The 24,130-nt window shown below is 41.5% G+C and overlaps 1 protein-coding gene across 1 annotated transcript in view; it reads left to right on the top strand.

The window, feature by feature from the left end:
• Positions 1-5,392: 5,392 nt before the first annotated feature.
• The window catches only part of ERBB2 (erb-b2 receptor tyrosine kinase 2), a 108,047-nt gene continuing 89,309 nt past the window's right edge, over positions 5,393-24,130 (top strand). The window contains exon 1 of the mRNA XM_060781069.2: positions 5,393-5,727. Within this exon, the coding sequence (XP_060637052.2) occupies positions 5,646-5,727 (82 nt within the window). The 5' untranslated portion in view covers positions 5,393-5,645. The remainder of the gene's footprint in view (positions 5,728-24,130) is intronic.

The raw sequence follows: 24,130 nt of genomic DNA, 5'->3' as shown, positions 1-24,130 counted from the left end.
TTACTGTTATTGCTTTAATGTTTTTGATTTGCTTTTGGTTTATATGTAATTGTTATATTGTTGTTTTATTGTGGCCTTGGCCTTTGTAAGCCGCATCGAGTCCTTCGGGAGATGCTAGCTTTATAAACAAATAAAGATAATAATAATAATAATAATAATAATAATAATAATAATAATAATAATAATATCTGTGCCAAGTTTGGTCCAGATCTATCATTGTTTGGGTTCACAGTGCTCTCTGGATGTAGGTGAACTACAACTCCCAAACTCAAAGTCAGTGCCCACCAAAACCTTCCAGTATTTTCTGTTGGTCATGGGAGTTCTGTGTGCCAAGTTTGGTTCAATTCTATCATTGGAGGGGTTCATAATGGTCTTTGATTGTAAGTGAACTATAAATCCCAGAAACTACAAATCTCAAATGACAAAATCAATCTCCCCCAACCCCACCAGTATTCAAATTTGGGCGAATCAGGTATTTGTGCCAAATTTGGTCCGGTGAATGAAAATACATCCTGTATATCAGATATTACATTATGATTCATAACAGTAGCAAAATTACAGTTTTGCTATGAAAATAATTTTATGGCTGGGGGTCATCACAACATGAGGAACTGTATTATGGGATTGCGGCAGTAGGAAGGTTGAGAAACATTGATATAGTGTTATCTAAAAAAAGTTGGAAAACGAGTAAAAATCAACTGACAATGAGTGTGTGTTTCATAGAATAGTCATAGTAGTTGTGTGTTCAATATGTTTTTATTAGTGCTGGAATTATTTATGTTGTAATAGTTTTATATCTATTATGAAGAAATGTTTTTCTGTATTGTATTATATTCTGAATAAAAACCAATAAAGAGAAAAGAAAGCTAACGGCATGTTTTGTGTTTCAGCTGCTTGAAACCTGGTATGTTTCCACCCCTGTTCCGAACAAGTACTATGGTAACATTTGTTGACTAAACAGTAATGTTTCCCCACTTCTTTCAGTTCCTCGGAAAACCACTTACGCCCATGTTTTGGCAATGTTCAAGTATATCCACTTGATTGAAGTAACCAAGATGAAACATTTGTTTAAGCAGTGAATCAACTGAAGCCGAAGTTATTGTCAAGTCAGATTCAACTTATACTGACCTTATGGATGCAGGATGTCAATGAGTTCAGTGACCTATAGCCCTGCTCAGGTTCCTCATACTCAGGGATTTGGCTTCCGTGATTGACTCAATCCATCCTCATTGTGGTTTTCCTCATTTCTCATTACACTATGTAACAAAATTTGAAAAAAATTCTGTTCCTGGTTTGAAAGTGTTATTTCCTGTTTAATTGTGCGGTATTTACCTTGAAAGTAGTTGTTATATTCCAGAAATCATAGAATCATAGAATCAAAGAGTTGGAAGAGACCTCGTGGGCCATCCAGTCCAAACCCCTGCCAAGAAGCAGGAATATTGCATTCAAATCACCCCTGACAGATGGCCATCCAGCCTCTGTTTAAAAGCTTCCAAAGAAGGAGCCTCCACTACACTCCGGGGCAGAGAGTTCCACTGCTGAACGGCCCTCACAGTCAGGAAGTTCTTCCTCTTGTTCAGAGGGAATCTCCTCTCTTGTAGTTTGAAGCCATTGTTCCGCGTCCTAGTTTCCAAGGAAGCAGAAAACAAGCTTGCTCCCTCCTCCCTGTTGCTTCCTCTCACATATTTATACATGGCTATCATATCTCCTCTCAACCTTCTCTTCTTCAGGCTAAACATGCCCAGCTCCTTAAGCCGCTCCTCATAGGGCTTGTTCTCCAGACCCTTGATCATTTGAGTCGCCCTCCTCTGGACACATTCCAGCTTGTCAATATCTCTCTTGAATTGTGGTGCCCAGAATTGGACACAATATTCCAGGTGTGGTCTAACCAAAGCGGAATAGAGGGGTAGCATGACTTCCCTAGATCTAGACCAGGGGTCCTCAAACTTTTTAAACTGAGGGCCAGGTCACAGTCCCTCAAACTGTTGGAGGGCCGAGTTATAATTTGAAGAAACATTAATGAATTCCTATGGATACTGCATATATCTTATTTGTAGTGCAAAAAACACTTTAAAACAATACAATAATTAAAATAAATAACAATTTTAGCAAATATAAATTTATTAGTATTTCAATGGGAAGTGTGGGCCTGCTTTTGGCTGATGAAATAGGGTTGTTGCTGTTGTGGTTGTTGTTGTGTGCTTTTAAGTCATTTCAGACTTAGTTTGATCCTGAGCGAGGGCCGGGTAAATAACCTCTGAGGGCCGTATCTGGCCCCCGGGCCTTAGTTTGAGGACCCCTGATCTAGACACTATGCTCCTATTGATGCAGGCCAAAATCCCATTGGCTTTTTTTTGCGCCACATCACATTGTTGGCTCATATTTAACTTATTGTCCACAAAGACTCCAAGATCTTTTTCACACGTACTGCTCTCAAGCCAGGCACCCCCCATTCTGTATCTTTGCATTTCGTTTTTTCTGCCTAAGTGGAGTATCTTGCATTTGCCCCTGTTGAACTTCATTTTGTTAGTTTTGGCCCATCTCTCTAATCTGTCAAGATCGTTTTGAATCCTGCTCCTGTCCTCTGGAGTATTGGCTATCCCTCCCAATTTGGTGTCGTCTGCAAACTTGATGATCCTGCCTTCTAGCCCTTCATCTAAGTCATTAATAAAGATGTTGAACAGGACCCGGCCTAGGACGGAACCCTGCGGCACTCCACTTGTCACTTCTTTCCAGGATGAAGAGGAAGAATTGGTGAGCACCCTCTGGGTTCGCCCATTTAACCAATTACAGATCCACCTCACCGTAGTTTTGCCTAGCCCACATTGGACTAGTTTCCTTGCCAGAAGGTCATGGGGGACCTTGTCGAAGGCCTTACTGAAATCCAGGTACGCTACATCCACGGCATTCCCCGCATCTACCCAGCTTGTAACTCTATCGAAAAAAGAGATCAGATTAGTCTGGCATGACTTGTTTTTGATAAATCCATGTTGACTATTAGCGATGACCGCATTTGATTCTAAGTGTTTGCAGACCACTTCCTTAATAATCTTTTCCAGAATCTTGCCTGGTATCAACGTGAGGCTGACCGGACGGTAGTTGTTTGGGTCATCCTTTTTTCCCTTCTTGAAGATTGGGACCACATTGGCCCTCCTCCAAATGTGTGTTTTGTGGCTGACACAAGCTATGTTGAATTGGTTGAAACTTAATTAGCAATTAAGATCCTCTAAACTGGTGTCCAGCGGGATTTTGATTTTATTATATTGGTACCAGCAGGCGTGATATATTAGAAGGTATAATACCAAGATATAATACCATTGAAAAATTATAGCAAAATGTACTGCAGGACTTAATAAACTTTCCCCATGTTTTTATGATAGAACCAATGATAGGAAATTACATTTATAACCTAGGAACAAAAATTGTGTTAGCATATTTATTTATTTACAAATTTTATATGCCGCCTTTCTCACCCCGAAGGGGGCTCAGAGCGGCTTACAAGGCATATATTATATACATACAATATATTATATTATTAGCACAGTACAATATCAGCATTAAACATTGCTATATTGCACCATACCACTATATCGTAATATTATTAGGAATATTACATCTATATAAATAAAAATGTAATGTTCATTTGTGGGATTAACAGAACTCAAAAACCACTGGATGAATTGACACCAAATTTGGACACAAGACACCTAACAACCCAATGTATGTCTTTCACTAAAAAAATGATTTTGTCATTTGGGAGCTGTAGTTGCTGGGATTGATAGTTCACCTACAATTAAAGAGCATTCTGAACCCCACCAATGATGAAATTGAACCAAACTTGGCACACAGTTCTCCCATGACCAACAGAAAATACTGGAAAGGTTTGGTGGGCAGTGCCCTTTGGTTTTGGAGTTGTAGTTCACCTACATCCAGAGATCACTATGGACTCAAACAATGATGGACCTGGACCAAACTCTATACAAACACTCAATATGTCCGAATGCGAACTCTGGTAGAGTTTGGGGTAAATAAAATCTTGACATTCGGGAGTTGTAGTTGCTGGGATTTATAGTTCACCTACAATCAAAGAGCATTCTGAACCCCACCAACGATAGAATTGGGCCAGACCTCCCACAGAACCCCCATGTGGGCCACAGCAACGCGTGGCAGGGGACGGCTAGTCTGGGATAAACAGGAAACCTGTGATCATAACTCAGATAACTAAGGGCCCTTTTTCACATCTTTATATCCCAGAATAGAAAGGCAGAAAATCCCACAATAACTGGGTTATCCGAGTCCACAGTCAGATAATGTGGGATTTCCTGCCTTGATGTTCTGGGATATAAGGTTGTGCAGAAGGGCCTATAGCAGTGTTTCTCAACCTGGGGGTTGGGACCCCTGGAGGGGTCACAAGGGGGTGTCAGAGGGGTCACCAAAGACCACAAGAAAACACAGTATTTTCTGTTGGCCATGGAGGTTCTGTGTGGGAAGTTTGGCCCAATTCAGTCGTTGGCAGGGTTCAAAATGCTCTTTGATTATACGTGAACTATATAAATCTATTTTCCCTAAACCCCACTAGTGTTTACATTTGGGCATATTGAGAATTCGTGCCAAGTTTGGCCCAGATCCATCATTGTTTGAATCCACAGTGCTCTCTGGATGTAGATGAACTACAACTCCCAAAACTCAAGGTTCAATTCCCACCAAACTCTTCTAGTATTTTCTCTTGGTCATGGGTGTTCTGTGTACCAAGATAGGTTCAATTCCATCATTGGTGGAGTTCAGAATGCTCTTTGATTGTAGGTGAACTAGAAATCCCTGCAACTACAACTCCCACAGGGCAAAATCAATACCCTCCTCCAATCCCACCAGTATTTAAATTTGGGTATATTGGGTCTTTGTGCCAAGTTTGGTCCAGTGTATGAAAATACATCCTGCATATCAGATATTTACATTACTATTCATAACAGCAGCAAAATGACAGCTATGAAGTAGCAATGAAACTAATTTTATGGTTGGGGGTCACCACAACATGAGGAAGTGGATTAAGGGGTCATGGCATTAGGAAGGTTGAGAACCACTGGCCTATAGTTATCTGAGGGTCCCTCCAGACAGGCCCTATATTCCAGGATATGATCCCAGGTTTTCTGCTTTAAACTGGATTATATGAGTCCACACTGCCAGAGAAAACCTGGGATGAGATCCTGAGATATAGATCCTGCACACTCAGATATTGTGGGATTTCTTGCCTTGGGATATAGGGCTGTGTGGAAGAGTCCTGAGTCGTGGCAGTGAAAGCAGTGCTCAACTTGGCCTCTTCCAAAGTGTGTCCCAAAGTGGAATGAATGGCTTTGCAGCGTGAGCCGGATTCCTCCTCGGGGGCGCGCCGCGCGCGTTCCCGACGCTCAAGGTTGGAGGAGAAAGAAGGTGGTGGCTTCTCTCTTTCTCTCCTTTCCCTTCGCGGAAGTGGGAAGCAAAAAGTCGGAGTTGTGAAGTTGGGATCGGGAAGGAAAGTGGGACGAGCAAGCTCTTGCAAAGGCAAACCAACCGATCGGGCTGGATTCGGAGGAAAGGATTTGGAAAAGAAGAAGGAACTCCTCCAGCCAAGTTTGGAAGGATGAGCCGGGCTTGGTCATGACAAAACAATGGGGCCCTTTCTCAGCCCCGGTTGGCTTGGCTTGGGGTTCCTCCTGGGATCGGTTCTGCCCAGGGTTTGGGCCACCGAAGGTAAGTCCAAGTTGCATTGTTTGGGTTCCTACAAACAGACACAAGCAAAAAAATGAGATTTGAGGACTGTGGAAAGAGGGCAGGGACAATTTGGCTAGATCTACATTGCATTGTATGTTCAATATAGACCATGTATGGGCAAACTTGAGCCCTGCAGGTGCTTTGGACTTCAACTCCCATCATTCCTCACAGCCTCAGGCCCTTTCCTTTCCCCCCACAGCCGCTTAATGCAGTTTGATACTCCTTTAATTGCATTTGCTCAGTGTTATGAAGTGCTGGGAATTGTAGTTTGGGGAGGGACCAGCACTTTAGTACACAAAGCTAAAGATCCTGTAAAACTTTAATACTGTCCCAATTAATGCAGTTTGATACTCTTTTAATTGCATTTGCTCAATGTTATGGAGTGCTGGGAATTGTAGTTTGGGGGAGGGACCAGCACTTTGGTACAGAAAGCTAAAGATCCTGTAAAACTTTAATAAGGTCCCAACTGATGCAGTTTGATACTCCTTTAATTGCATTTGCGCGATGTTATGGAGTGCTGGGAATTGTAGTTTGTAGCTTAAGTACTAATTTGATACTCCTAATTTGATACTCCTTTAATTGCATTTGCCCAATGTTATGGAGTGCTGGGAATTGTAGTTTGGGGAGGGACCAGCACTTTAGTAAAGAAAGTTAAAGATCATGTAAAACCTTAATACTGTCCCAATTAATGCAGTTTGATACTCCATTAATTGCATTTGCTCAATGTTATGGAGTGCTGGGAATTGTAGTTTGGGGAGGGACCAGCACTTTGGTACAGAAAGCTAAAGATCATGTAAAACCTTAATACTGTCCCAATTAATGCAGTTTGATACTCCTTTAATTGCATTTGCTCAGTGTTATGGAGTGCTGGGAATTGTAGTTTGTAGCATAAGTACTGTCCCAATTGATCTAGTTTGATACTCCTTTAATTGCATTTGCTCAATGTTATGGAGTGCTGGGAATTGTAGTTTGTAGCTTAAGTACTGTCCCAATTGATCTAATTTGATACTCCTTTAATTGCATTTGCTCAATGTTATGGAGTGCTGGGAATTGTAGTTTGGGGAGGGGGCCAGCATTTTGGTATAGAAAGCTAAAGATCTTGTAAAACTTCAGTACTGTCCCAATTGATCTAGTTTGATACTCCTTTAATTGCATTTGCTCAATGTTATGGAGTACTGTCCCAATTGATCTAGTTTGATACTCCTTTAATTGCATTTGCTCAATGTTATGGAGTGCTGGGAATTGTAGTTTGGGGAGGGACCAGCACAAAGCTAAAGACCTTGTAAAACTTCAGTACTGTCCCAATTAATCTAGTTTGATACTCCTTTCATTGCATTTGCTCAATGTTATGGAGTTCTGGGAATTGTAGTTTGTAGTTTAAGTACTGTCCCAATTAATCTAGTTTGATACTCCTTTAATTGCATTTACTCAATGCTATGGAATGCTGGGAATCGTAGTTTGTAGCTTAAGCGGCTGAGAGGGAAAGAGAAGGGGCCTGAGGCTGTTAGGAATGGTGGGAGTTGAAGTCCAAAGCACCTGGAGGGCCCCAAGTTTCCTAATGCCTGGTCAAGACCTTGCAAAACTCCCCAACTTCCTAGGATTCCCTTGCATTATGCCCTAGTTGCTAAAGTGGTGTCAAAGCACATTTGTTCCCTATCTGCATGTCAAAACAGTCCAGGAGTCAGGAGAGAGAAAGCAAAGCTGTTGTGCAAGTGGTTCCCATCCGCTGGGGGATTGGAAATCTTGAGAAATGGGGTCTCAGATCACTTTCCAATTGGATTGGCTGAGATTGCAGTTCAGAAGTAAACAAAACCCTGCTGGGCTCTGCCTTGGTTAATGAATGCCTTTGGTTGGAGATAGTGTGCCTCCTTCCTAGAAAGAAAGCTCTTGCAAGGTCCCCAATCAATAAATCAATCAATTGCCTTGGCCAACCCCGCCCTTACAATCTGTATTGCTGCAATCCACAGGGAACAAGCCTTATCTGGTTTCGCTTCGGTTTAGGGACGTGTGGAGATAGTAGCATACTCCAGAGATAAGTTTCACACTCATAGGTTTGGCTGCCTTTGCACTGTGTTTGTCTTGAGCTGGAGGAGTTGGGTGCTCCTTCTTTTGAAGAAAAAGTTTGCATCTACACTATAGAAGGCATGTGGTGTGACACCACTTTCACTGCTATGGAATGCTTTAGTGTGTGTTCCTCCAAGTCTTTTCTGATTTATTTATGATGACCTTCACCTCCATGTATGCATTATCCCTTTGTTCATTACATGCAACACTAAAGGCTCAGGGTTTATACTGACCCAATTAATGGATTTTGATACTCCTGCAATTGAATTTGCGCAATGTTATGGAATGCTGGGAATTGTAGTTTGGGGAGGGACCAGCATTTTGGTACAGAAAGCTAAAGACCTTGTAAAACTTCAATACTTTACCAATTAATGCATTTTGATACTCCTGTAAATTGCATTTGCTCAATGTTATGGAATGCTGGGAATTGTAGTTTGGGGCTGGACCAGCATTTTGGTATAGAATACTAAACACCTTGCAAAATTTCAATACTGTTCCAATTAATGAATTATGATACTCCTGTAATTGAATTTGCTCAATGTTATGGAATGCTGGGAATTGTAGTTTGGGGAGGGACCAGCATTTTGGTACAGAAAGATAAAGACCTTGTAAAACTTCAATACTGTACCAATTAATGCATTTTGATACTCCTGTAATTGAATTTGCTCAATGTTATGGAATGCGGGGAATTGTAGTTTGGGGCGGGACCAGCATTTTGGTATAGAAAGCTAAAGACAATAGAAAGCTAAAGGTGCTCCTTGTTTTGAAGATAAAGGTTGCATCTACACTATAGGAGGCATGCGGTGTGACACCGCTTTAACTGCTATGAAACCTTTAGTTCAGTGTTTCTCAATCTGGGGGTCGGGACCTGTAGGGGGTCGTGAGGGAGTGTCAGATGGGTCGCCAAAGACCATCAGAAAACACTGTATTTTCTGTTAGTGATAGAGATTCTGTGTGGGAAGTTTGCCCCATTGGTGGGGTTCGGAATGCTCTTTGATTGAAGGTGAACTATAAATCCCAGCAACTACAACTCCCAGATGTCAAGGTCTGTTTCCCCTCAAAGTCTACCAGTGTTCACATTTGAGTATGTTGAGTATTTATGCCAAGTTTGGTCCAGATCCATTGTTGTTTGAGTCCAAAGTTCTATCTGGATGTAGGAAAACTACAACTCCCAAACTCAAGGTCAAAGCCCACCAAACCCTTCCAGTATTTTCTGTGGGTCTCTGTGCTAAGTTTGGTTCAATTCCATTGTTGATGGAGTTCAGAGTACTCTTTGATTGTAGATGAACTATAAATCCCAGCAACTACAACTCTCAAATGACAAAAATCAATCCTCTCCCCAATCCCACCAGCATTTGGGCAAATCAGGTATTTGTGCCAAATTTGGTCTGAATTTCAGTGATTGAAAATGCATTCTGCATATCAGATATTTACATGACAATTCATAACAGTAGCAAAATGATAGTTATGAAGAAGCTACGAAAGTAATTGTATGGTTGGGGGTCACCACAACACAAGGAACCATTAGAAAGGTTGAGAAACACTGCTTTAGTGTGTGCCTCCCAAGTCCTTTCTGATTTATTTATGCCTTCACCTCCATTTATGCATTATCCCTTTATTCATTGCATGCAACGCTGAAGTCTCTGGGTTCATACTGTCCCACTTAATGTAGTTTGATACTCCTTTTCCATAGCATTTGCTCAATGCTATGGAAAGCTAGGAATTGTAGTTTGGGAAGGGATCAGTACTTTGGTATAGAAAGCTAAAGACCTTGTAAAACTTCAATTCCCAGATACCATAGCATTCAGCCATGGCAGTTAAAGTGGTGCCAAACTGTAGAGTGATGCACCCAAGGTAATGGATTTCGGGATTCTGTCTTCTCTTGCCCATTCCACACAGCTGTATAAAATCCACACTGAACTGGATTATATGGTAGTGTGGACTCAGATAATTCAGTTCAAAGCAGATACTGTGGATTATCCGCCTTGACATTCTGGGTTACATGGCTGTGTGGAAGGGCCCTTACGGCCCTTCTACACTGCCATGTAAAATCCAAATTATCTGCTTTGAACTAGATTGTATGGTAGTGTAGACTCATATAATCCAGTTTAAAGCACATAATGTGGATTATCTTCTTTGATAATGTGGATTATATGGCAGTGTAGAAGGCGTCGTTGGGTTCTTTTTAGGGCCCTTCCACACAGCCATATAACTCAGAATATCAAGTCAGATAATCCACAATATCTGCTTTGAACTGGGTTATCTGAGTCCACATTGCCAGATAATCCAGTTCAATGTGGATTTTGTACAGCTGTGTGGAAGTGGCCTTACACTGTAGAATAAATGAACATTGACACTACTTTAGTTGCCATGGCTCATTGTTATAGAATCATGGCAGGTTATAGATTTTGAGAGTCCTTAGCCTTCTCTGCAAAATAGTGCTCACTAAACTACAACTCCCAGGGTTCTGTAGCCTTGAGTCACGGCAGTTCAAGTGCTGTATTAATTCTACAGTGTAGATGCACCCTCAGTCTTCGGTGTTGTACTTACTTACTTACTTACTTATGTGATCCCTCGTTGGCTGAGTAGAATAGTCTTCCAGGATCAGAATTCTTGTGGGTCCGTCGGTGACGGTGGAGCCCTATTCTTGACCTGCATCTTCTCCCTCAGTGAGGGCATTGGTTTCCAGGTGGAAGCCGGTCTCGGTCGGAGTTGGTTTGACGCGCCTTCCTCTTGGCACATTTCTCTCTTTCACCCTCCATTCGTGCCTCTTCAAATTCTGTAGCACTGCTGGTCACAGCTGACCTCCAGCTAGAACGCTCAAGGGCTAGGACTTCCCAGTTCTCAGTGTCTATGCCAGAGTTGTTAAGGTTGGCTTTGAGCCCATCTTTAAATTTCTTTTCTTGCCCACCAACATTCAATTTTCTGTTCTTGAGTTCGGAGTAGAGCAACTGCTTTGGGAGATGGTGGTCGGGCATCCGGACAATGAAGAATAATGCATCAATAGAGGTTATTTATTTGTCGTGTCAGGGCAACCAGTCAATTGTATTACATTTCTAACAGAACAAAGCAAACAAACAAACAAACAGACAAAACACAAAATTTGCAAGTTTAGTAGTTGATTAAATGTCCTTTGACCAGTATCTGGTCACTTGGAGTGCTTCTGGTGTTGCCGCAAGGAGGTCCTCCATTGCAGCATGTGGCAGGGCTCAGGGTGCATTGCAGCAGGTGGTCAGTAGTTTGCTCTTCTCCACACTCGCATGTTGTGGATTCCACTTTGTGGCCCCATTTCTTGAGGTTGGCTCTGCATCTCGTGGTGCCAGAGCGCAGTCTGTTCAGCGCCTTCCAAGTCGCCCAGTCTTCTGTGTGCCCAGGGGGGAGTCTCTCATTTGGTATCAGCCATTGATTGAGGTTCTGGGTTTGAGCCTGCCACTTTTGGACTCTCGCTTGCTGAGGTGTTCCATCGAGTGTCTCAATAGAGGTGAAGAGCTGCCATCAATCAGAAAGGACTTGAAGGCACACAGTAATAACAACAGAAAAGTGGTTTGCGTATTGGATGCTGGAGACTAGGGTTCAAATCCTGTGCAGTCATGGCACCCAGATCAAGCCACATTCTCTCAGGGCCTTTCCACACAGCCATATAACCCAAAATATCAAGGCAGATAATCCACAATATCTGCTTTGAAATGGATAGTCTGGGTCCACACTGCCATATAATTCAGTTCAATGTGAATTTTAGACATCTGTGTGGAAGGGGGCTCAACTGCAGTGGAAAACCCTTTCTGACCACGTCTTTCCAAGAAAACACCATAATAGTTTTGCCTTGGGATCGCCATTAATCAGAAACGAGTTGAAGGCACACATAAACAAAGAGCTACAGATGTGTGCAAAATGAGAGTATTGCTTGCCAAATACAGACTTCTGACCTCTCCGAAGGAAATTCTTCTGTGATCCCCAAGTTTCTAGAATTGCAGTAACTTAAAACTTCTGTTGAGTATTCAGAAATGCAGTTTAGATATGCAAAGAAAAGGGGCAGGCAAAGTTACTACAGGGATGCCCACACAGCAAATACAAGAGTTCTAGGTGTGAATGCTTTTCATTGTCTCCCTCTTTGCAATGCCAGAAATTTGCAGACCAAAGGGAAAAAATCATGGAGGAAGGGAGAATTCTTATTTGGAGGGGCAATGGCTTCATCTTGCCCTCCCTCCAGATAAACGTAATGAACAACACATAATGGTTCAATGTTTACAAAGCTCAGTTGGTGCTAGACTTTTGATAAGTTTTAATTGTTGGAAAGACTATTTTAATTTATATGTATATGTTTGTTTGTTTTTACAGTTCTGTAATACCGTCTTTTACTGGCATTGAATTATTGTCATAGTTTGTAAGCTACCCTGAGTCTCCCTTTGGGGGTGAGAAGGGTGAAATAAATCATTACATAAATAATAAAAATAATAATGAAAATATATAACGATGGTAATAATGATGAAGCTGATGGACATTTAACTGTTTGCCCTGGTGGTCCATTGAGATTTGACACTCTATCTTTTCAAAGTAAAAGGGTAGGCTTTTGATTTTTTTGACACATAATTAATCTGTGGCAAGAGAGTTTGCACATAAGCTGTTATTGGGTGGTTGTAGGTTTTTTGGGCTATATAGCCATGTTCTAGAAGCATTCTCTCCTGACGTTTCGCCTGCATCTATGGCAAGCATCCTCAGAGGTTGTGAGGTCACTTCCCACAAAGAACTCCCATGACCAACAGAAAACACTATGTTTTCTGATGGTCTTTGGGAATCCCCCTGACACCTTCCTTGCGATCCCCCCTCCCAGGGATCCTGACCCCCAGGTTGAGAAATGCTGGGTTAAACCCTTGTGCCAGCAGGACACATCCGGGGAGAACGGGTTGAGCTCCCTCTGTCAGCTCCAGCTCCACATGGGGGGACATGAGAGAAGCTTCCCACAAGAATGGTAAAACATCAAATATCCAGGCAATGTCCTTGCAGACAGCCAATTCTCTCACACCAGAAGAGACTTGCAGTTTCTCAAACTGCTCCTGACACTTTAAAAAAAGTCATTGGCGTGGGAGGGGGGCTTTCATACTACACGATTAGTGTTACAAGTCCACTTTAACTGCCCTATTTCCAACCTTGCAGATTAGGAAGCAGCACTGAAAATCCTCAACCAAAAACCCCCAGAGCCTTGACCAACTGCAAGCCCCAGGATTCCATAGGATGCAGCCATGGCAATTAATTGAACTTCATAGTATTAATTAATTAATTAATTAATTAACAACATTTCTATGCCGCCCTTCTCACCTCGAAGGGTACTCAGAGCGGCTTACAAGATATATATACATACAATATATTAAATTATTAGCATAGTACAATATCAGTATTATATATTACTATATTGTACTACACCATTAAATTGTAATATTATTAGTAATATGACATGTAATATAAAATATATAATTATAATATTTATTATTATTATTAGTATTATATTGTATTATTAGTGTTACAGTTTTGTAGAGTAGGAGGGCCCTGGATCTCACCCGTACAAGGAAACAGGGTAGCAAAAATGCGCTTTTCAAAATAATGTTCATTTGAGCTTGTTAATCACCACACAAAGGGCACGCTATGCAGATCAAGCGGATTCTCTGCATTTTTTGTCAACAGAATTGTCTTAAAGGAACATTACAGAAGGGTTGTCAAGTTCCTTGAGATCAAGAAAGCGAAGGCTGGAAAGTACTGGGTGCTGAGTGGTGGGTCAGAGAGTCAAGCCTAGTGGGGGCCTCCTTATAAGCGAAACCATTAGGCCAACTAGTCTGAGTGTTTCTTACACCAGTCTTCTCCAACCTTATGACATTTATCACATTACAGTTCCCTCTATGTCCAGTCATACCAGTGCGTCAGGAAAGTGCCAGGCTGGGGATGACTGGTCTATATTGATTGGCAGTAGCTCTTTGTTGGAGAATGAGCCCGACACATTTTGTGGGCAAAACATATCAGGGACAAAGGCTGAGAATTACTGTTAGGGGCATTGCTGAATTATGTCTGGTGGCTCCTTTCAAAGCTCCCTTTTACACTCTACCATTATAGCACTAGGATTCCACTTTATTTGCTACTAGCCGTCCCCTGCCATGCGTTGCTGTGGCCCAGTCTGGTGATCTGGAAAATAAAGTAATGAGAAAGTGTTGGTTTCTAATATATGTAATGTCTTTATGTTTGTGGGTAAACTTCTTATTGTTTCATTGTCATTGTTGATCTAGAGATTGTCCGGTTTGCCTACTCTGGAACATGGAACATGGAACATAGAATTGTCCTTCTTTAGGGGTTCCTTTCAAATCTATGATACTATATCTGTCATATACATATATGTGTCTATCTATCTATATCTATGGCTGGATGGCCCTTTGTCAGGAGGGCTTTGGTTACGTTTTCTTGCCATGGTGAAGGGAGTTGGACTGGATGGCCTTAAGGCAGCATTTCTCAACCTGGGGGGAGTCCTGAGGGGGTGTCAGAAGGGTAACCAAAGACCATCAGAAAACACAGTATTTTATGTTGGTCATGGGGGTTCTGTGTGGAAAGTTTAGTCCAATTCTATCATTGGTGGGGTTCAGAATGCTCTTTGAGTGTAGGTGAACTATAAATCCCAGCAAATACAACTCCCAAATGGCAAGGTTTATTTCCCCCAAACTCCACCTGTATTCATATTTGGGCATGTGGAGTATTGGGAACCCATAGGTTGAGAACCACTGCTCTAGGTCTTTTGGTTGGTGAGGGCTATAACTTCCATTAGCCTTGGCCAGCACAGTCAATGGTGTGGGATTGTTGAAGTTGTAGTGCTAGGGTCACGGTTGCCTCTTTTGAATTAAGAGTATTTAAATGAGTGCCTCCCTCTGTCATCTTCATCATTATTGTTATTTATTTTATTTATTTATTGTGTCAGGAGCAAACCAAAGAGATGTATTGCATTTTTAACAAACAAACAAACAAACAAACAAACAAACAAAATGCAAAGTTTGCAAGCTTGGTAGTTGATTAAATGTCCTTTGACCAGTAGCTGGCCACTTGGAGTGCCTCTGGTGTTACTATAAGAAGGTCCTCCATTGTGCATGTAGCAGGGTTCAGGTTGCATTGCAGCAGGTGGTCTGTAGTTTGCTCTTCTCCACACTCGCATGTCGTGGATTCCACTTTGTAGCCCCATTTCTTAAGATTGGCTCTGCATCTTGTGGTGCCAGAGCGCAGTCTGTTCAGCGCCTTCCAAGTCACCCAGTTTTCTGTGTGCCCAGGGGGGAGTCTCTTATTTGGTATCAGCTATTGATTGAGGTTCTGGGTTTGAGCCTGCCACTTTTGGACTCTGGCTTGCTGAAGTGTTCCAACGAGTGTCTCTCTAGATCTTAGAAAACTATTTCTTGACTTAAGTCATTGATGTGCTGGCTGATACCCAAACAGGGGGTGGGCTGGAGATGTCACTGCCTTGGTCCTTTCACTATTGGCTGCTACTTCCCGATGGAAGTAATTTCTCCAGTGTAATTTCTCCAGTGGTGTAGGGCGTAGACACCCCGTGATAATTCAACATGTCTCATTAAGAGCCACATCTACTGTTTTAGCGTGGTGAAATGTGTTCCACACTGGGCATTCATACTCAGCAGCAGAGTATCATAGAGCAAGGGCAGATGTCTTCACTGTGTCTGGTTGTGATCCCCGGGTTGTGCCAGTCAGCTTTCATATGATATTGTTTCTAGCACCAACTTTTTGCTTGATATTCAGGCAGTGCTTCTGGACCATGCTCTTGTAGATCAGAGCACAGTCCAGAGTGACTCCCAGGTATCTGGGTGAGCGGCAATGCTCCAGTGGGATTCCTTCCCGGGTAATCCTCAGAGCTCGGGATGCTTGTCTGTTCTTAAGGTGAAAAGCACATGTCTGTATTTTAGATGGATTAGAGACCAGCTAGTTTTCCCTGTAATAGGCAGTAAGAGTACCTAGAGCTTCGGAGAGCTTCTGTTCAACCATCTCAAAGCTCCCTGCTTGAGCGGTAATAGCACGATCATCAGCATAGATGAAACTGTCCCTTCTGGCAGTGGCTGGTCATTTGTGTAAATGTTGAACATGGATGGAGCAAGCACGCTCCCCTGAGGCAGGCTGTTCTTCTGTTTCCTCCATCTGCTTCTCTGGCCCTGGAACTCAACAAAAAAGCTCCTGTTTTGTAGCAGGTTTCCTATGAGGTGGGTGAGGTGGTAGTCCTTTGTGATATTATACATTTTACTCAGGAGGTGGTGGTGGTTTACATCATTATTGTGCCTTAAGGTGATAAGTGGTGATCCTACAAGGAACCACTATATTCTGAAGAGTATTGAGAATCCACATGGAGTTGGAGACTTCTTGATGGTATTCCATCTCTTTAGCCAACTTTTCTCGCCAACTTGCACCTGTCCTTCAGAAGATCTGCAGATTCGTTTTAAATTAAGGTCGGTTTCAACTGTTGCTTTAACATCTGCTTCATGTTTTTGTTATAGATACTTTAGTGTTTTGTGGCTGGTATTTTATTATTTTACAATGGAGATACAGAAATTTTTATATATCTTTTAAATGGTTACAAGGGTTCCCGGAGCTAGCTGGAAGGATTTCAAATTCCATAAAATGAACAGGAATCAGAAATAATGGGATTTGGATGAAGTTTTCCTACAATAATAAATAATAAAACTTAGTTATATCCTGCCACCACCTCCCCAAAGGGACTCGGGGTGGCTTACAAGGCACTCCAGGGTGCACATATAACATGCAAGAGGTGGAAACAATGCAAAAGTATAAAACAAGTCACATAAAATTATAACAACACTTTTAATCTCCATTCTGGCAAAGAGTGATGTCTGCTAACTTTTCCCCTGTAAGTTAGGCGGATATTAAAGTCTGGTCAGGATGCAAGGCCAGTTTTACATCCTGTAATTTAATAATTTTTGACTCACTTTGTGTTTTTAAATGTAACAGCCAATGCCTGATTTTAAGAGAGATAAACATTCTTGCATGTTGAAACATTCACACTTAGCTTTAACAGACAGTTATTTTCCGCATCCTGGACTTTCCATAAATATATAAATCATAGTTTCTTCCTTTCTGTGGAAATCCAATTCTCATACATACAATGGCAGCAATTCCAAGAATATATATTAATTTCCAGAACTTGCAAAGCTTAGTACTCTAAGCATAAGGCTTGACATGCAGTGAAATGTGGTTATATTATTAGGATGGACACACCTTCAACTGGGGCTATCCTAGACCTTTCATTACTTGAAGTTCAAAAACAAAGGGCTGGTCTGTGCATTCAAAGAACTTAAAGGAAAGCATCATTTCAGCTTGCGCAAGAAGCCATTTTAATAGGACATTAATAGACCAGTGTTGCATCCGATCCAGTAGAGCACTGTTTGTCAACCTGGGGGTCAGGACCTCTTTGGGGGGCGTGTCACGAGGGCATGTCAGAGGGGTCGACAAAGACCATTAGAAAACACAGTATTTTCTGTTGGTCATGGGGGTTCTCTGTGGAAAGTTTGACCCAATTCTCTCGTTGGGGTTCAGAATGTACTTGGATTGTAGACGAACTATAAATCCCAGCAACTACAACTCCAAAATGTCAAGGTCTGTTTTCCCCAAACTCCACCAGTTGTTCACATTTGGGCATATTGAGTGTTCATGCCAAGTTTGGTTCAGAACCACCATTGTTTGAGTCTTCAGTGCTCTCTGGATGTAGGTGAACTACAACTCCAAAACTCAAGGTCAATGACCACCAAACCTTCCCAGTATTTTCTGTTGGTCATGGGAGTTCTGTGCGCCAAGTGCGGTTCAATTCCATCGTTGGTGGAGTTCTCAGAATGCTCTTGATTGTAGGTGAACTATAAATACCAGCAACTACAACTCCCAAATGACAAAATCAGCCACCCCCCAAACCCCATCAGTATTCAAATGTGGGTGTATTGGTTATTTGTGCTCAGTTTGATCCAGTGAATGAAAATACTTCCTGCATATCAGATATTTGCATTACAATTCATATCAGTCGCAAAATGACAGTTATGAAGTAGCAACGAAAATAATGTTATGGTTGGGGTTCACCACAACATGTGGAACTGTGTTAAGGGGTCGCAACATTAGAAACACTTCAGTAGAGGTTACTCAGACCACAGTGTGGAAAATGACTTTTGGGGACTATATTACTCAGGATCCCCGCAGCCAGTATGACCATGGATTTGGCTGTGAGATTCTGGGCATTGTAACTACATAAGAACAATATTTCAAAGCTCTGACTGCAAGTGGCTCCCCACAGTTTTTTTTTTTTTTTTTTTTTTTTTTTTTGCTAATTGATGCTTTCAAATGGAGCTGCCAAGCATTGATCCTGGGAACCTCTATTTGCAATTCAAGTGTTTTCCCATAGAGATTTCTGTTGCATCTGCTTTAATGCAATGTTTTTAAAGCTGATGGTGAGGATCCAGGATTCTTTTCTTAGCAGTATGCCAGGAAGCAAGCCATGTTTCTGCCCATTGACTATAACTGTTTTCTTTGTTCCCTGGAAATTTGTTGAAAATCAGCAGCTAATAGTTCAAGGACAGTCATTAATTTGCAGATCACCAATTTGACTTGCATTGCTTTTGTGGCTGTGAAAGGCAAAGCTATCAGGGGAAAGTATTGCAGCTTATTTTTCTTCTAACCCTTCCTGATGTCCATATACAGGCAGTCCTGAGTTACAAACATCCAACTTGCAAATGACGCATAGTTGCACATAGGTGTGAGACAATAGGAAGTGAGAGAAGTCTACTCCAAGGAAGGGAAATTCACTCTTGGAAGCATTATCCTGGGGAAAAGGTGTATCACCAGAAGCTTTATCACCACACGCAGCCCCCCTCATCATGTTATTGTCCTCCCAACCCTGCTATGCGCCTGAGATATGTGGATTGTCTACAGATGCCACATGCAACTCCTAGAACGATTCCATCAGCGCTGCCTCCGAAAAATCCTGCAAATGTCTTGGGAAGACAAGCGGACAAATGTCAGTGTGCCAAAAGAAGCAAAAGCCACCAGCACTGAAGCGATGGTCCTCTGCCATTAACTTCGCTGGACCGGCCACGTTGTCCGGATGTCTGACCACCATCTCCCAAAGCAGTTGCTCTACTCCGAACTCAAGAACAGAAAATGGAATGTTGGAGGAAAAGAGATTTAAAGATGGGCTCAAAACCAACCTTAAAAACTCTGGCATAGACACTGAGAATTGCGAAGCCCTGGCCCTCCAGTTAGAGGTCAGCTGTGACAAGCAGTGCTGTAGAATTTGAAGAGGCATGAATGGAAGGCAAAAGAGAGAAACGTGCCAAGAGGAAAGCGTGTCAAGCTAACCCCCGATCGGGACCACCTTCTACCTGGAGACCAATGCCCTCACTGCGGGAGAAGATGCAGATCAAGAATAGGGCTCCACAGTCACCTAAGGACCCACTGCCTTGACGCGCCTTTTTCTTGGCACATTTCTCTCTTTTGTCCTCCATTCATGCCTCTTCAAATTCTGCAGCACTGCTGGTCACAGCTGACCTCCAACTGGAGTGCTCAAGGGCCAGGGCTTCCCAGTTCTCAGTGTCTATTCCTGAGTTTTTTAAGTTGGCTTTGAGCCCATCTTTAAATTTCTTTTCCTGTCCTCTAACATTCTGTTTTCCCTTCTTCAGTTTGCAATAGAGCAATTGCTTTGGGAGACGGTGGTCGGGCATCCGGACAACATGGAGTTGATGGCGGAGGACCATCGCTTCAATGTTAGTGGTCTTTGCTTCTTCCAGTATGCTGACATTTGTTCACATGTCTTCCCAAGAGATTTGCAGTATTTTTCGGAGGCAACGCTGATGGAATCGTTCTAGGAGTTGCATGTGACGTTTGCAGACTGTCCACGTCTCGCAAGCGTATAGCAGGGTTGGGGGGACAATAGCTTTATAAACAAGTACCTTGGTATCCCTACAGATGACCCGGTTCTCAAACACTCTGTGCTTCATTTGGAAAAATGCTGCACTCGCAGAGCTCAGGCAGTGTTGAATTTCAGTGTCAATGTTGACTTTTGCGGAGAGGTGGCTGCCAAGGTAGCGGAAATGGTCAACATTTTCTAATGTTACACCATTAAGCTGTATTTCTGGCATTGGAGAGGGATTGGCCAGTGACTGCTGAAAGAGGACTTTGGTTTTCTCTATGTTTAATAACAGGCCGAGCTTCTCGTATGCTTCTGCAAAAGTGGCATTTTAATGATGATATTTTTAATTACTTTTAACTTTTAACTTAATCAAGTTCTAACGTATGTTAATTCACTATTGCAGGAGTCTTAGGATAGTGATTATTTTCTATTTGCGTACTTTCTGTTTTTGCCTTTACTGTTGATATGGTCAGTGGACTAACCAATAAACTTTGCTTGCTTTAACCTGCTACTTAGAGTTCTCGGTTAGAGGCCTTTGCCAAATTACAGCTCTCAGGATTCCATAGAATGCAGTCACAGCACTTAAAGTGGAATCGTAGCACCAGAATCATATAGTATGAATGGGCCCCTAGTTTAGGATCCTGTTTCCTACAACAGCAAACCAGTTGCTTCTGTGCAGTGTGGAAATGTCAACTCTTTTGGATTACAGCTGCCAGAATCTCCCAGTCAGGATGCTGGAAGAATCTGACAGTTGTAATCCAAAAAGTCACTCTTCAGGTTCTGTGTTTGCTGGGAAGCTACAAGCAGGACCTGAAAACACCAGCCCTTCCCTACTATTTGGCTCCAAGCAACAGGTGTTTAGAACAGAGTCTGGAAAAGTTAGTCCTTTTCGCTGTGACTCCCAAAATCCCTTGAATTCCTTGCCAGTTGGGGGAAATTGAGGAAAAATAGTTTTAAAAATGTAATTTCTAAGCTCTTAAGATGGATACTGCTTCTCAGCCTAGGTGTTCCATTTAACAATTTGCTGAATGCTGTTGTTCAAGCAGTTGTTTAAATCTCTTTGAAAGACTAATTGGCTAGTAGCCACCATCTCGTCTTGTGGTAGTGAGCGCCATGTATTAATTGTGCATTGTGTTTCTATTCTAAATATATTACTAATTAGTTCATAAGGTGATCTGTACAAATGTAGTTAGATACACCTACTGCTTCTAAAAATATACAATCCAATAAATAATGTGCCAACCATATGCACAAACGTAATCCTCCAAATACTGGTATGAATACTTCCACTTTTGTTTTACATTTTGCTGTGATGGGTCATTTACAACACAATCTTGTTAATGTTTTATCAGAAATAACCATAAGTGCCTTCTTTGGGATATAGTTTCAGGTAATTACAGGATTGCAGCTTCACTTGTTTTCAGCCCTACAGAAGAAGCTCCTTGAGCGCTGTCAGAAAGTGAAATCGGTTGAAAAGTGCAACCCAAATTATTGTAGCTTGCAAATGCATCTTTATTTCAGACACTAGCCATCCCCTGCCATGTGTTGCTATGGCCTAGTCTGGTAATCTCGAAAATAAAGCAACGAGAAAGTGTTGGTTTCTAATATATGTAATTTCTTTATGCTTGTGGGTAAACAGTATTTTTTGTTGTTTCTTTTGTCAGTGTTGATGTGGAGAGTGTCTGGTTTGCCTACTCTAGAACATGCAACACATAATTGTCCTCTTGAGGGGTCCCTTTCAAATTTATGATACTATATCTGTGTGTGTAAATCATATATATATATATATATATATATATATATATATATATAATCTATGGCTGGATGGCTCTTTGTCAGGAAGGCTTTGATTACGTTTTCTTGCCTTGGTGAAGGGAGTTGGACTGGATGGCCTTAAGTATTTTCTGTTGGTTATTAGGGGTTCTGTGTGGGAAGTTTTCCCCAATTCTCTCTTTTGTGGGGCTCAGAATGCTCTTTGATTGTAGGTGAACTATAAATCCCAGTAACTACAACTTCCAAATGTCAAGGTCTGTTTCCCCCGAACTCCATCTGTGTTTATATTTGGGCATATGGAGTATTCGTGCCAAGTTTGGTCCAGATCCATCATTGTTTGAGTCCACAGTGCTCTCTGGATGTAGGTGAACTGCAAGTCCAAAATTCAAGGTCAATGCACATCAAACCCTTCTCATATTTTCTGTTGGTCATGGGAGTCCTGTGTGCCAAGTTTGTTTCACTTCCATCATTGGTGGAGTTCAGAATGCTCTTGGATTGTAGTTAACTATAAATCCCAGCAACTACAACTCCTAAATGACAAAATCAATTTTTGAGTGATGGTCACTCCTTGGGTTAGTAGATGTCTTGTAGCCAAATTTGGCAGCAATTCGTCCAGTGGTTTTTGAGTTATGTTAATCCCACAAACAAACATTACATTTTTATTTATATAGATTTGTATACCGTCCTGTCATGACCTCTGCAGAGAGACTCAGGGCGGTTAACAAAACGGTACCCAATGGTGCCCACAACCAAAAACATAAATATGCAGTTTAAATACAATATAACAATAAAACAATATAAAACAGTATAAAAACAGTATAAAACATTCAAGAGTCAACAGTCGCTGGTTTAAGTTATCATCCAAGGGGCAGTCAGTTCCATAAAAGCCATCACGCCAGCAGGTCAGCCTAATCTGCAAAGGCCTGATCCCATAGCCAGGACTTCACTTGTTTCCGAAAGGTCAGGAGGAATGAACCAAATCTGATTTCGCTTGGGAGGGAGTTCCACAGTTGAGGGGCCACCACAGAAAAGGCCCTGTCTCTTGTACCCACCAACCGCTATTGCGATATTTGGGGTACAATGAGCAGGGACTCCCCAGTTGATCTTCGGGCCCTAGATGCTGCTAAAAACATAAATAACATACTATATATCACTTTTGAATGTGTGATAAAACTAAAAGAGCTTTTGCGTGTATTCAAAAGTAGTTCAAGGAGGGGTCTACTTTTTAAAGCCTTGGGATTGCATATGTGTATGCAAATAGTCCCAAGCAAACCACATAGGCAAGAAGATTCTCCTTCGTGGAGAGAAAAAGCAGGTTATAAATAAACATAATCATAAACATAATAATAGGATCATAGAGTTGGAAGAGACCTCATGGGCCATTCAGTCCAACCCCTTGCCAAGAAGCAGGAAAATTGCATTCAGTAATATTAATAATAATTCTAAACCCTTGGGAAGAGCCTGAATCCCAGACACTTGGATCTAATATGCATGTGTGCTGTGTTGTTATATACAAATAAATCTAAGATGGTGATAGTGATGATGATGATGATGGTGATGATGATGATGATGATGATATGACAAAAGCACGCATCTTTCATAACATTTATTTATTTATTATTTACTGCATTTCTGTGTCTCCTTTCTCAGCCCAAAGGCAACTCAAGGTGGCTCATACTGGCACAATTCAATGCCACAATGATAAGAAAACAAAATTAAAAATATTTAAAGCACATTATAAAAACCATGTAAAATCATTAAAACATATAATCACCAGTAACTTCCTATTAACTCATTGGTGGAATTTGTCTGTAATTTCCAAACATTCAAGGATTAGTCTTCAGAAAGTGTCAAAAATCTGTATGTGCCTTTGACATGACCACCTAAAGTAAGTTGGAGGCGTTTGAATCACTTTGATTGAGCAAGCTATGAACCTTGGAAAATTTGGTGTGTGTATGTAACAAGGTTGGAGGAAACAACATTATTCTCAAAACTGTTGATTTGGGTTTGTATTTAGACCCAGAAAGTAGCGAAGGGAGAAAACTGACTTACTTGTAACACTGACATGTTTGGTTTAATCTGTTTTCACTCTTCTCTCCCACACCATAGTTTAGACCTACGTTATCCCAAACGTCAGACTAGAATTTATAATCATGATGTTTTAGGCTGGGAAGCAAAATGTGATGAGGTTTTCTGGAATGTTGCAAAACCTCTGATGTGGCAAGTGAAAAGATATATTAACACCATGTTCATAATTACTCAGAGAGGATTATTTTGTCGTCTGCTCTTGTCACTACTGGCTCCTTACTTGGCTGTGTTTTATTCCTTGGCTCCTTTAAAGTTCCGTGTTTATACATTTTTATCCCTTGGATTCTCTGTCATTTTTTATCTTGCACAAAAAAAATCTAAATAAATACATCCATCAGTTGAGTTCCAAAGAAAGATGTAATGAAGCTCAAGCTTCTAGGTTGTTATTTTACCTAGTAATTTGGAAGGATTTAAAAATATGTTTTAAACGACATTACAGTCAGCGCTCTACATTTATGGATTTAACTTTTGCGGATTTGAGTAATATGGTCTTTCTAGGATTCTCTAGATCAGAACTTTCCAGTG

This window comes from Anolis sagrei, chromosome 6 (genome assembly GCF_037176765.1).
Source record: "Anolis sagrei isolate rAnoSag1 chromosome 6, rAnoSag1.mat, whole genome shotgun sequence".
Taxonomy (NCBI): domain Eukaryota; kingdom Metazoa; phylum Chordata; class Lepidosauria; order Squamata; family Dactyloidae; genus Anolis; species Anolis sagrei.
Note: the sequence above shows the minus strand (reverse complement) of the source record. Positions and strands in the feature narration are given on the sequence as shown.